Source organism: Platalea leucorodia, assembly GCF_965183815.1.
Source record: "Platalea leucorodia genome assembly, chromosome: 3".
NCBI lineage: Eukaryota > Metazoa > Chordata > Aves > Pelecaniformes > Threskiornithidae > Platalea > Platalea leucorodia.
The window spans coordinates 111700605-111714454 of record NC_138825.1 but is presented as its reverse complement, the minus strand read 5'-3'; the positions used below and the strand labels follow the sequence as shown (position 1 = coordinate 111714454).

The following is a 13850-nucleotide window of genomic DNA, read 5'->3' as shown; positions in this document are numbered from 1 at the left end:
AAAGTCTTGCCCATGGCAGGCTCAGAAGCTGGATGTGAACTGTGTGTGACAGCAATGCCCCTCAGTCCCAGCAATGTCTTCACCATGGCAGAAGACAGCCCTCTACATGAGAGAAAGATGTGGTCTACAGGCTGACCACCGCAGTGCTGTGCTAGCAGGACTGGCCATTGCCTCCCCACTTTCTGGTGTAAACAGCACTCCGCTGGCTGGACACACAAAATCACTGTGTCACTTCCATGGTTCCCTCTCCATTGATTCCACTGTACAGGCCTGTTCTCACTCTTCCTGACTCAGAGAATTTTGACATTGTCTTCATTGAGAGCAAGATGAGATGAAAAGTCTATTAAAAAACAAAGTATTTTAAAAGCCCATTATACCATTATGTGTTGCCTATAGAATCCATGTATTAAATATAACATTTGTTATCTTACAATCTGGCTCACCTCTGGTGGGTGCTGAGCTCATACAGAGGATGATGATACTCAAAACACCTTTCTGTATCAAGTGTATTTAACAACAGGCATATGAGAGCACTGACTTTTTTTAATTTCTTTTTTTTTTATCTCAAATCTGTACATGTGAAGGACTGGGAAAGCCTCAGACACAAAACTGGTGCTGTAATGTCAGAGCTACGTGCTTCACCTCATGGCATGTGTCTGTGAATGACTCGTTTTGAACATATTGGGGCTACTTTCTCCTAAAAAAGGCAAGTTAGAAAACAGAAACGTAAGCATTTCTGCAGTTGAGCTGCAAAGCTTTCCAGTCACTTCACAAGGTTTTCGGTCACTCCGCAAGGTTTTCAGTCACTCTGTCTCCTTTAGTTTTGCCACTGCGAGGAGCTACTTAGTTTGTTGCTCTGTCTCAAAAGAATGCAACACCACATTTGCAGCACTGAGTGGCAAGAAACTGCATTCAAACACCTAGAAAATGTGTAACAAAAGATGACAAAAATGTATCCTGGAAATATATTGTTTCCTCTAATGTCCTTTTTTGAATGACAGGGACGATTTATAGCATTTTTACTCCATGCAATGGCCAACAAACTGAAAGGGATTGAGGAGCTGCTGCCCCAAGAGAGCCGGAGGGAGCCCCACAGGAGTCCCCCATGCATGTGTCCTGCACCCCGCAGCCTGCTGAGGACCTCCACCTCACACAGACTGACGGCTCGGCACACCCCAGTCTGGATTTTACTCTCCACAATCCTGGGTAAATCACTGGATCTCCCTCTGCACCACTTTTCCATCCGTAAAGTGGAGGTACTATTTACTTACCTCCGCGAGCTGTCACAAGCCTTCATCTCTTAAGAAGCGCAAAGCCCCTGGATAGACTCAGAGGGAAAGAAAGCAGTTAAGAAATGTCAAGAATTACCTCGAGGTTTCCTCCAGCTGCTGGGATGGTGCTGGCCGGGGACCCCGTCCCTCTCCTGCTGGGCAGCTCTCACCGCCTGGCCGGTGGCAGCAGGAACCTGGGGCTTGGCTCCAGCTCCTCCCAAATTCAGGGGTCTGCAAGAGCCAGGAGACCCACCACTCAGCAGGACCAGGGACCACCAGGATGCTGCTGCTGTGAGATGTAGGAGACACCACCAGCTACGGGGCAGCCAGACAGCCCTCCCCATCCCCTGTCCCTCCATGGCAGCGAGGGCCCTGCTTGGAGAGAAAGCAAGGAGGGGAAACATCAGGAAGATGTGGCCACAGTCTCCTGCCAACAAATGCTTTTCCAGTGCCCTCTTCTGGAAAACATTTTTGGCCCACACAACTGCTTCGTGTAAGGTAGTTTGAGACTGGCGGTGACTTGCGAGGAGCTGCAGGAGCACCTCCCAGCTCTTCAGACCCAGGATCTGCTCTGCTCTTGTTACCCGTGGACCTGTGCAGCTCCTCACGCCCTTCCAAGCAGCTTCGCCAGGCCCTCAGGGCACTAGCCAGAATATGGGTAGCAAAGGATGTGCCTCCTTCCTCTAGCCTGATGTGCCTGAAGGCTGTCCTCGGCTGTGGCCCCGCACAGAGAGCCAGGGCCAGACCCCTTCCCTCCCTGTACTCAGGCACCTCCTGCAAGCCTTGTGCCCCTCACAGCCAGCCCTTGCCACCAGCAGCTCTCAAGGAGCCTCCAGAGACAAAAACTGGCAGACCCCGGTGGGGACGGAGCCGTGGGCTCTCCCCCAGCCCCGGTTAGAGGACGGCTGGGGCTGGGTGATGGCCACCATCCCCATCCCAGCCTCAGCCCCTGCTTTTCTGCCAGCTCAGCGAGCAGCTGGGCTCCTGCAGTGGTGGCACAGCCCTTTGCTTCCCTCTCCATCCGCTTTTCCAACACCTAAATTGCATCTGCTGCCCATGGAGCCAAATCTAGAGCCTTGCAGACCCTGTTATTTGCCCCATTAACTGGCAGAAGAGGGTGTGAAACTCCTCTGGGTTTTTGATGAATTATCTCGACACAGGCAATGCTTGTGCAGCGACGGGAAAAGATGTTGAGGGAAGGTAGCACCCCGGGGACCAGCTGATGTGGATGCTACACACTGGGATGGTTTTCCCCACTGCCTGCTTGCTGTTATTTAGAAAACCTTCCCCAATTCATACCTGTGTGTGTGGCGACATACACACACACTAAATATATATTTTTTAAATCTTTCAGGAGCTTTTGTTCCTTCTTTCATTTAGTTATTTTAGCCAAAGCCAGCTCTGTCCCCCACCATTTCTTTTGGCTGTGGCCCAACTCACCTTTTGTTTCTTATCTGCTTGATCTTGGTGTTTTCCTTTCTTTTACTCTTTCAAGGGATTCTTGTGCAGCCTCAGCCTTGGCCCCCCCTCCCACCAACCTAGCTCCGGCAGCTGGGGGGCTGCGGGGGCCAAGGACATCCCATCCGCTGCTGCCCAAACACGGTGGGTTTTCCGGCTGGGCTCGGTGGGAGAGGCTGGGACCTCTGAGGCCGGTGGGCACAGCCTTTTTGGTACCTCCACAGCAGGGTCCCGCACCCCACAGCGCCCGGCATTCCCCATCGCTTTTCCCCATGCGAGGCCAAGGGTTTTCCCCACAGCACGGTGCCCACCCGGCAGCCGTGCAGAGGGGCAGGGGCCCGCCAAATGTCTCTGCTTTCAGAAAGCCCCAGCCCTCTGTTAGCTCTTAATTAAAATAGCCACTGGTGATTTGGAGGTGAGGAGCAGGAGCGTCCCGAGCTCCGTCCTGCAGCGTGGGCTGCAGAAAGGTTTCCTGCAAATGCCCCAGAGCTGTCAGGGTGTAAAAATCCCCTTTTCGTCACGGCAGTTTTTTCAGGGCTCAAACAGAAGCAGGTTAAAAGAACCATGGAATTTATACCTGCTTACAACTTCCCCCAAAGCTCATTTTTTACACAAGTCAGCACGCAGGGAGGAAAAAAAAAAAAACGTACGGCGGAAACAGATAGCAGTGTCAAAGCAAAAGCAAAGGAAAAAAAGATGGTCAGCGTTATGAGAAGCCTTTTGGACCACGGCGGCGGCGGGCAGGGATGGAGGCAGGGGCAGCGCCGCAGCAGGCAGCAGCCAGGGCCGACGCCTGAACCGCGGGGGCTGCCGGTGCCCCGCAGAGGGGGGACAAACGCGTCCCAAGTGTCACCGCACGGACGCCAGATGCGCGATGCTCCGCGTCCCGCGGCTCAGCGTTTCCGTGCTCCGGCCTCTGCCAAAAGCACCCGCTGCCCGCGGCGCCCCGCGGCCTCCCGCGGCTCCCAGGGCGGGCGAGGGCACGGCACCGGGGGCCGGGGCGGTGCGCGCACCTGCCGGCAGCGGGCAGGGCTGGGCGGGCGCACGCCGCCCCGCAGGACCACGCACCCTGCGGCCCCACGGGGGGAGGGGACGCGGGTGGGGGGCGGCCCGCGGCGGGGCGGGGCGGGGGAGCCGCGCCGAGCCCGCTGCAGAGACCGGACGCGCCCAGCGCACGGCAGCGGCCGGGGCGGGCGGGGCGGGCGGGGGGGGGCGTGGCGCGCCCGGCGCGTGTTGGCCGCCGACGTCACAATAGCGGCTGGCCCGAGTCCCTGCCCGGTCCCAGCCGATCGGGGCTGGTTTGAGCTGGTGCGTTGCCATAGCGACGCCGGCTGCCCTATATATAGGAGCGCGGCGGCGGTGGCGAAGCTTTGTCAGCCGCGGCGCCCCGCTCGCCCCGCCGGCCCCGCTCCTCCTCAGGCGGCAGGGCGCCTCCCGCCCGGCTCCTCGCACCGCGCCCGGCTCGCAGGAGGAGGAGGAGGCGGCTCGGAGCGAGGGGAGCGGCCGCCGCCGCCGAGGCTTGACAGCAGCCGCCGCCATCGCTGCCTGAGGCGAGGTGAGGCGGCGGCGGGCCGGGCCGCGGCGGGGAGCGGAGCGGAGCGGCGCGGAAGGGGCCGGGGCGGGCGGCGGGGACGGCGCTGGGCGGAAGCCGGCCGGCGCCGCGCCACGTGTCTCCGGGGCCGCTGCCAAGCGGCCCGGGCTGGGCGCCGGCTCCCGCCGCCGGGCGCGGGGCCTCCCTCCGCGCCCGGGGAATCCCCAGCCCCGGCGGGGGAGAAGGCAGAGCTCCGGGCGGCTGCGGGCCGGGGCGGCCCGCCGGGGGGGAGGCGTTGGCGGCGCCTCCCGGGAGCGGGGGAGGGGGGGGCTCCGCCGCCGCCGCCGCCGGGCGCTTTCCGGGCGGGGAGAGGCAGGTGCGCGGCGGGAGGGTGGCTCGGGGCGGGGGCCCGGCGGCGCGGGGGAGCGGGCTCTCGTGGAGACCCCCAGGGCCCCCCGAAATGCCGCCCCGGGAGCCGCAGCGTCGGAGGGCGGGGAGCCCGTTGTCCCGCTGCCGAGGCGGGCAGCCGGCTGGGCCGAGGACCGCGGGGAGTTACAGGGAGACGGGGCGGCAGCGGGATCCGGGCGGCCCGCCGCGTTCTCCGCGATAGCGGCGGCCTGCTGACTGCAGGGCCGGGAGCGCCTCGGGCGCCCTTTCTGGACGCAGCTTTGGTATTTGAGTAGAGAGCCCGCAGGCATGACTCAGCTGAGTCTAAATACAGCTGCTGAATAAGGGAATGTTCTGGAGAGCAACTTCGAAGTGAGCACAAATTGCCTTTCTTCTGGGCAGCTGCAGACGCTTTGCACACAATCCAAATAGAAATATGCTCTGGGAGGCTACAATTTGCATCGACATGATCATGTGCTGTCTATATTCTGTGTAATTACACTGCAGTTAAAATTGTGCAATAAGGTGGAGATGGAAAGCTTGCAAGAACTTCTTAACGAAGTGACCAGCAAAGGTAATTCCCTTTTCAGAGGTTAGTAAGTGCTTTTCATGCAGCTCTGTGCAGAGGGGAAGATACACTAAATTCTTCCTGATGGTGGTCACTTCTCTTAACCACAGGTAGAAGCCCCTGCACTGCTTTCTGTAAAGCTGCAACATCTTGTTGAAATCATCCTATGACAGGATGCACCTTCTCTTTAGTAACAAACAGCATCCTAAGAAGTGTTTAATTTGCTGTTTCTTAAGGTCCTTTCAAAGCAGCTTTTCAGAGAAGACTTTAATCCAGCTTCTGGGAGAATTAACACTGCATGTGAATGACAGCAGGGGCAGAATGAGGCTTGGTGGACTGTTGGGTTTTATTTCATTAAAGCTTAAGCTAGTTTGAATCTCAAATCTGGTTTGTCTCTGGCAAGTGAGAATTGATCAAAAGATGTGCAGTAGTTCTTGACACTGGCAGTTCAGGTACCAGATGTTTCTGAAGGCTTGAAATGAAGTTGTATAATCGCTGACTTTTCAAAGGCGTTCAGTAGATAAACTTTAAGGGATTCTAGTACACACAGTGTATGGAATGAGTGATTCTGTTGGTGTTGGAACCTCGTTAATCTGTAACAGCTATAAAACGTGCCATTTTTCATATGGCTTATAGCCAGCCTTCTTGAAAACAGAGGGAACAGTGATGTAACTAAAGATTAGTGAACAATTTAGAGTTTACGTAGTCTTCAGTCTGAATCTGTATGACTAGACTGAGTGTAAAAAATGCTGAGAGAAGGAAGGGGGCTGGACCTGGTTACATGAAACCATATCTTCCCTGTGAGTCACTTGCAATGCCGAGGTCTTTAAAAGGTAGCACACAGTTCTGGTTAACAGCTTAATGGAGTAGACTGTCGTTCTCTATTTGGACTACTCAGTAAAAGGATAACCCATACACATACATAGGTCTTGGATGGCAGAGGAATGTGCTTTTGCTCTTTAGTTCTGGTTCTCAAGGGACTTTCTACTTGGCTGTCAGATTTCTGTTAACAATGAAGATGTGTTATGGACTACTGTAAAATCCTGTTATAAAGTGTTAATTGGGATCACTGTTAAGACTTTGTCTGCAGATCACAGTTAGGAACCACTCTTTTAGTCTGTATCTGCCACTCCTGACAGCTGAGGTTTTCTTTTCATCTAGCCTGGAGGTCATGGGTAGAACAGGGAAGCTCTAACCACCAACAGAGCAACTTCAGGGAAAGCCCTGATCTCATGGCTGGTTTATGCGTAGTCTGAACTGTAGTGAGAATCCACATATTCAACTGGCTTTGACCTAGTGAGAGTTGTTACTACTCAGAAGTCAGTAACATCCTCAGATTCTGTCTGTAGTAACAGGTAAGCCCTTTTCCCAGAAACTGGTGAGCTACAGTAGTGCTTAAGAGTTGTTAAAAAGAAGTGGTAAGTAGGTTGACAGTGGCACTAACATAAAATTAAGAGCTCCAGTGTGGAGGTGAAGGAAGAGGGAGCAGAAGCTTCCAGGGATTCAGGCTAATAATATCTGACAGTATTTATTTTTGATTTTTTTTTTTTCTTTGAATAGGTTGAGTACATCATACAGTTGTTGAGCAGAGGAGAACTTGCCTTCAAGCTAGCAAGATTATTTTGTGGTGTGCCTCCTTGGTTCTGATTAAATCTGATCTGTCATCTATGTAAGTTCCTAACCTGTGCTGCTATAAGTGATCACTGTAGGAATTGTATAATTGTAAATTATATGACCACAATGTAGTGGTCATATAATGACTTTATGAATTTAAGTGAAGTAGTGAATGTAAACCGTATTAATTTAAATTAAGTAATGAATGGGGTTTTTTTTGTATCAACAGTCTGTACTTAAATCCTTTCACGTAAACCTGAAATCTTGGAAATCATGACTAGCTTCAGCAATGAAGAGTTTGAATTTACCTTTCTTGACGAAGGCTTCACTGCCAAGGATATCCTTGACCAAAAAATAAATGAAGTGTCATCTTCTGTAAGTATGATAGGAACATCACTGCATTTTCTGACACCACAAATTTATAAACTAATGGAACAAGTTGTCTTTGCAAATCTTCTGCAAGGCAACCTCCCCCTCAAATGCTGACCTCTAGGCTTATCCTGTTATCCGTTGTTTGTAACTTTAAGATGTGTGTTTGCCCTAGGATGATAAAGATGCCTTCTATGTCGCTGACCTCGGGGATATTGTAAAGAAGCACATGCGATGGCATAAAGCCCTTCCTCGGGTAACCCCCTTCTATGCCGTAAAATGTAACGACAGCAAAGCTGTAGTGAAGACACTTGCTGTTCTCGGTGCAGGATTTGATTGCGCCAGTAAGGTAAGATCTTGACTGTGTTCTGATCTGTGATGTTAGTACATGTTCAGCTTTACAAGATGTGTTCATATAAAATTAAGCATAACCAAGGGGTATCGCTTCTGTTGTACTGATTAGTTTGATCATCCATCTAGAAATGTCTTTCACAAATGTAATCTGTTCTTTTTTCAGATGGAAATACAGCTGGTACAGAGCATTGGTGTACCTCCTGAGCGAATAATATATGCAAATCCTTGCAAACAAGTATCTCAAATCAAACATGCTGCCAGCAGTGGTGTACAGATGATGACATTTGATAGTGAAGTAGAACTAATGAAAGTTGCGAGGGCCCATCCAAAAGCCAAGTAAGTTATGCTAATAGTTCTGTAATTCTTGCTTGTGTTCCCAAGTTATGGAAGCATCCACTGTTATCTGAAACTTCATTAGTTAAGATGGGCTGCAAAGCTATGAGAAAGTAAACCTACTTTTAGCCAGTGAAATCTGATCCTGTATAGCTTACTGGCACATTAGGAAGAGACAGACAGGAAAGCTTGTATATTTAAGCTCGGTCTCGTTCTAAGGTCTTACCTGCCTGATAATGATGTCTTTTATACTGGAATTTAAATCCTCATTTTTTCCTATTTCTAGGTTAGTCTTGCGCATTACAACTGATGACTCCAAAGCAGTTTGTCGTCTGAGTGTTAAATTTGGAGCTACACTTAAAACTAGCAGGCTTCTTCTGGAGCGTGCAAAAGAACTTGATCTTGCCATCATTGGAGTTAGGTAAGTTGATAATATCAAAATACAGTCGTATTAAGTGAGATCTCTTTAAATGGTCTACCTGACAATAGAGATGCCTTTGCATATGGTGACTTGAGTTTTGTATAAACTTCTTGACTAATTTGCCAAATAGCAACTGATATTTTGTATTTCTTCATAGTTTCCATGTTGGAAGTGGATGTACAGACCCAGAGACCTTTGTTCAAGCCATTTCTGATGCCCGCTGTGTGTTCGATATGGGAGTAAGTCTAGTTCTGCTTTCTCTGGAGCTACTGCTAAACTGTTGTGGCAAAACTTAATCAAGTGTAAAACTGTTACGGGGTTAAAGCTAGCTAAGTCGCTAATTTATTGTTGTTGGAATTTTTGAGGTCATGATGGCTTACTTTGACCAGTTCTGCAAAACTCATCTGCAGATGCACTAGAATCACCAGCTCAAACTCAAGTGACTGTTACTTGAACATAATGAGTTAGCTGTGTTCCAAGTATTAATGAAATGACTTTACATTACTTTTTATTAAGAACTGCTTTCTTGACAGTGTTGCCATTAATCTCATTTTAGGCTGAACTTGGCTTCAATATGTATCTGCTTGATATTGGTGGTGGCTTCCCTGGCTCTGAAGATGTCAAGCTTAAATTCGAAGAGGTATAGCTTTACTAAGAACTTCTCAGGTTGCAGAGTCTTTTTGAATGTTGGTCTGGATTAAACAAAGTCTTGCTTTTTCTATTTGTATGCAGACATATTTGCAAGAAAATTTGTCTGCTTGGTCAGAAATTTAAGAGGAAAAAGGGAATTAATCTGAAACCTGAAAATTAGATCAACCCATTAGATACATTGCTAAATGACTGCATAAACATGCAGAGATATCAAACTTGTAAAGCAGGTTTTAACTGCAGGCTTGATTCTTGCTGGCATAGACTTCTTCCAGTAGATGCTGTACTTCAGATTATATAGATCGGCAGTGCTCCCAAACAGGGTGAAAAGGTAGTCCTGAACCCATACTGTCCTTCTGGGTGGCAGCAAACTAGATCAGTGTCTGATCCGGTTTAGAACTAGCTTTTGGGTCATTTTTTAGTTGATCAGAGTTCTCCAGTCTGCTTTCACACAGAGATGGTTCTGCTTTCTGAAGAGACAAGGTGGCTGGGTATTAATAGGATTTCCACTTAGAGCAGTGTTGTCAGAGCACCTGCCAGTCTAACCTAATGTGGTATTAAATGATGTTACGTACTTATACAAGGAGACAGCAAATAAGTTATATAAAGTGAGTTTTCTGCTAATACTATGGGCTAATATTGTCTCACTTGTAATACCTCTTAGTGCAGTCTGGCTTCTTATGGTACAGTATTGGCTTACATGAAGCATCAAGAGCAAATGATGATGTCATTGGGCTCCATGGCATAACACAGTCATGCTGCGGTTGGAGGCAGCTTAATAATCACTGGTAACTTCAGAACTTGAAAATGACTGTTTGTGAAGGCAACTAAATTTCAAAGGTGATGACAAAGCCTTTTGTATTCTTAAGATCCTGTGAGATGACTTCTTTAGGATGCAATAAGCTGGAGGATATTGCATGATTAGCAGAACTACAAGTGGACTAGAAATTAAAATTGAAGTGTGGGGACTTGCAGGGCATTAATGCTGGTTTAATGAGTCTAGGAGGGGTGATTTTCTTTAGACCCAAACATGAGCTGTTTGGTCACTTAAATTTTTAAGCTGCAAGTGATGTCTGCTTTTGTTGCTTTGTGCAAACTTAATAGCAAACAAAACTTTGGGAAGATAAAGCAAAAGCAATCAACAGAGGTTACTACTAATAGTTATTACACACTTGACCAGTATATCATTGTGAGCATGAAAGTCTGACTTCATCTCAGACTTCTAAAACAGCACCTGAGTAACTGCTGAAGTTCTAATATTGGCAACTGATTCTTCCCTAGATCACAAGTGTAATCAACCCAGCACTGGATAAGTACTTTCCTTCAGATTCTGGAATAAATATTATTGCAGAGCCGGGAAGATACTATGTTGCATCAGCATTCACACTGGCAGTCAACATCATTGCAAAAAAAATTGTATTAAAGGAGCAAACATGTTCTGATGGTATGTAAATCTAGACCTAATCCTACTTCTAGCCAACTCTGTGCTGCTTTCCAAGCATTCTCTTACTGGTATCTCAACTTCTTCCAGATGAAGATGATGCAAATGACAAGACTCTTATGTACTATGTGAATGATGGAGTCTATGGATCATTCAACTGCATCTTGTATGATCATGCACATGTTAAACCAGTTCTGCAAAAGGTATGCCCGTTCAGAAGTATCACATACTGGTCGTGTATCATGGATGTAGGAGAATCCTCATCACAGCAGTCACTTCTCAGTTCACTGCTCCCTTCATGATGCCAGAATTTGGCATTTGACTTATGAAGCATGCAGTGGAATTAATTCAAAGCCAAGGGTGGAGAAGGACCTGCAAGGAGCTCTTTCTTCTCTTCTCTGTGAGGTGGAATGTTACACTAATTATGATATTACTTCTGGAAGCTCTGTTTTGATAGTCAAACTAATTATACTCAACTCTCTTCTTTAGCGGCCTAAACCAGATGACAGTTGCTACTCCTGCAGCATATGGGGACCAACGTGTGATGGCCTAGATCGTATTGTTGAGCGTTTTAATATGCCAGAGTTGCAAGTTGGTGACTGGATCCTGTTTGAAAACATGGGTGCCTATACTGTTGCAGCAGCTTCTACTTTCAATGGATTCCAGAGGCCAACAATACACTATGTGATGTCAAGACCAGCATGGTTAGTAATGAAGTATTTTGATCTGTTGGGGCTTTTGGTACAGATGATTGTAGTGCATAGCTCATGTCAGCTGGCTGCACGTTAACAAACAGGGCCATAGCTTCAGTGCCATAGCTCTTGTAAAACCTCCTTGTGATGTGGAAGAAGGCAATGCCTCTGAAGGTTTTTGCTGTGTGCTTAGAACAATGCTAACACTACCAATTACTCTTTTCTCTGACGTACTCACTTTGAGGAGAGGTGCTTTTAATGGGGTAATGTTAGGAGTCTTTTTTATTATTAACCTGGGCTTCTAGCTGGTGTTTTTTACTCTTGCACAACATATAGAATCATTACAGATTCTTTACAGCTAGCTTGTGACCAGTAATTAGAGACCAGTCAATCACAGTTCTAGTAGTACGCTCTCTTCTAAATTGATAGCTTGTTAAATCCTGACTGCAGGACACAGGAACACTCTGCAGTGCTGCTTCACAGTATGATCTGTTTGTTTATTTGAGAGCTGTTCCTTGGTTTAGGTTGAGCTCTGGCCCATTGCTCAGTGCAGAGTGCTAGATCTCCATGGGAAGTTATTAAACAGGTAAGCAAAGGAAGCAGGACTACCCTTTGAGTGCAAGGATACTGTGAAACTGGACTTAAACAGTAGTTTGAAGTAATCTAGATGCTCTTCTGTGCAAGGCAGGTTAACGGATTGCATCTTCTGTAAAAGTGGGGTTTCCTGTAAGAGGAAGCCCTTACTTCTCTATTGAAGTCTGCCTAGTAAACTGGCAGAGCGCATTTGGGCATCGGTATTACCCTAAAGCATGATTAACTTTGCTGTTGGGTTGCTTTCAAATTTACTGAAAATGCTTAAGTTCAGGAGAATTCCTGCCATAAAAAAGAGGAAGCTTCCTCCATTCTTTACTAGCCTTGCCTCTATAAGCAAGGCTTGTATTGTTTCTTTCCTCTAGTGAAATCTCCTGTCAACTGAAGCATTCCTCAAACCAAATGAAGCTTTTAGACTTCCCATAAGACTCCAAACTTGTGTCTAATTGAACTGAAAATGGCTCTGCAGGAGAATAATTAGCTCTTGCTATAGCACTGGGTTTCTGTTGAAATGGTCTGAGGCATGCTGAGCTTAATTATGCGGACATAACCATCATCCAAGGCTACAGCCCTCTTTCACCCCTATGTGACCGCCTGCATTTTCTGTTTTGGCAAGAAAATTCTGTGAAACAAACTGGCCCTTAACTGAGGGGGGTGTGTCAGTGAAGTTACAGTATAGATCTTTCTAGCACAGGCAAAAGCTTTTGGGAATGTAGTCTACATGTATAAAGGTGTACAACTAAATTTGTGGCTAGGTAACTGTGAAAGGTAAGGGACAAGATGACTACATATGTCTAAGTAAAAGCTAGTAGTATATGGGGAGCCATGTAGTAGCACAACTTCTTGCCTTGCGTATAGTATAAGATAACTAAGTCCAAAAACTCAGTCACATGAAGTTCTTCCGAGCTTGTCTTTCAGTACAACTCCTGTCTGAGTACAGGAGGAGTTGTGTGGTTCTTGCTGGTCAGCTCCTTTACATTCCTAGTTTGCCATCCATATTTTTACTTGATTCAAGTTACCCAGGAATGTGAGGGGGTGGGATAGGGGATAGTCAGTGACATAGGTGTGAAATTCTGAACTATTGAGCACTAGGTCATTACATCTGTATAGCATGTGGTATATATATGCAGCTACAGGTATATAGGTGCATTTTTGAAGATCTAGATCCTACCCAGAAATGGTGAAACCAGCTTGATATTGGCACTTGCCCTAAAGCCTAGCCAGCCACAAGTGACCTGCATGGACTCTGCTTTGATTATTCTTTTCCCCCTGCCCTGCGATAATATTTTCTGGATTGCAGATGATGAGTAAAGAGTTCATTTCATGCTTCCTGGCAGTAAAAAAAACCCCAACAAACAAACAAACAAAACCCCAAAAAACAACAACAACAAAAAAACTTTGCTTACCTTCTTTTGGTACATCAGTGAAACACTTTTTGACTGTTGCTTTTCTTTTATTTTTTTTTTTCTTTCTAGGCAACTAATGCAGCAGATCAAGGAGCAAGGGTTCCTAGCTGAAGTGGAGGAGCAGGATGTTGCTAGTCTGCCACTCTCTTGTGCCTGGGAAAGCGGAATTGAATATCCAGCAACTTGTGCTTCAGCTAGTATTAATGTATAGGTAATATTTAGTAATTAACTGCAAGGTTAGTCATTGAATTTAGGGCATTTGGGGGACCATTAACTTAATTCTTGCTAGAATTTTTAAGTGATTTTTTTAAAGTTTAGGTTTGGCATAAATGCAACAAAAATGACTAGGAGATGGGTCACAATTATCTGTGTTCCTATGGAAACTATTTGAATATTGTTTTATATGGATTTTTATTCACTTTTCATGTATGCTACTAAAGACTGACCCTCAACTGTCAAACAAGTATTTGTAGCTTGTGTATGGCAGAACGGGCTAAGCTTAGTGTTTTGTGACCTACCTGTTTTAAAATAAAGTATATTGAAATAACTGGTCCTGTGTTTGGTTAATCTGTAGAAAATTAATCTGTCATGGATGGCTCTTAGAGCATATATGGAGGCAGACTCGATGCTGTGAGCCCAGAGCTTATTAATAAATGAATAACACAATTGCTGTCTCCTCTCCTACCCTTGTCCTCCCAACTTACTGAAGTGAAGGAACCCCTTAATGGGTATGGAAACTAAATTGTGCCTTTTTTTAATGTGCAAT

At 47.2% G+C, this 13850-nt stretch overlaps 1 protein-coding gene across 1 annotated transcript; it reads left to right on the top strand.

The window, feature by feature from the left end:
- The first annotated feature begins 4111 nt into the window (after window positions 1-4111).
- Window positions 4112-13603, top strand: ODC1 (ornithine decarboxylase 1). The gene is made up of 12 exons (XM_082306269.1): window positions 4112-4284; window positions 6776-6884; window positions 7059-7204; window positions 7374-7547; window positions 7716-7888; window positions 8172-8306; window positions 8464-8545; window positions 8863-8946; window positions 10236-10398; window positions 10486-10598; window positions 10885-11099; window positions 13154-13603. The coding sequence occupies exons 3-12, from the start codon at window positions 7103-7105 to the stop codon at window positions 13293-13295; spliced, it is 1383 nt and encodes a 460-aa protein (XP_082162395.1). The 5' UTR covers window positions 4112-4284; window positions 6776-6884; window positions 7059-7102; the 3' UTR covers window positions 13296-13603.
- Window positions 13604-13850: the final 247 nt, after the last annotated feature.

Excerpts from the sequence above, each read along its gene's own strand:
- ODC1 (XM_082306269.1), top strand. The coding sequence starts at position 7,103 with ATGACTAGCTTCAGCAATGAAGAGTTTGAATTTACCTTTCTTGACGAA. Across the intron at positions 7,205-7,373 it reads TAAATGAAGTGTCATCTTCT|GATGATAAAGATGCCTTCTA; the intron begins GTAAGTATGATA and ends TGTTTGCCCTAG. Across the intron at positions 11,100-13,153 it reads GTGATGTCAAGACCAGCATG|GCAACTAATGCAGCAGATCA; the intron begins GTTAGTAATGAA and ends TTTTCTTTCTAG.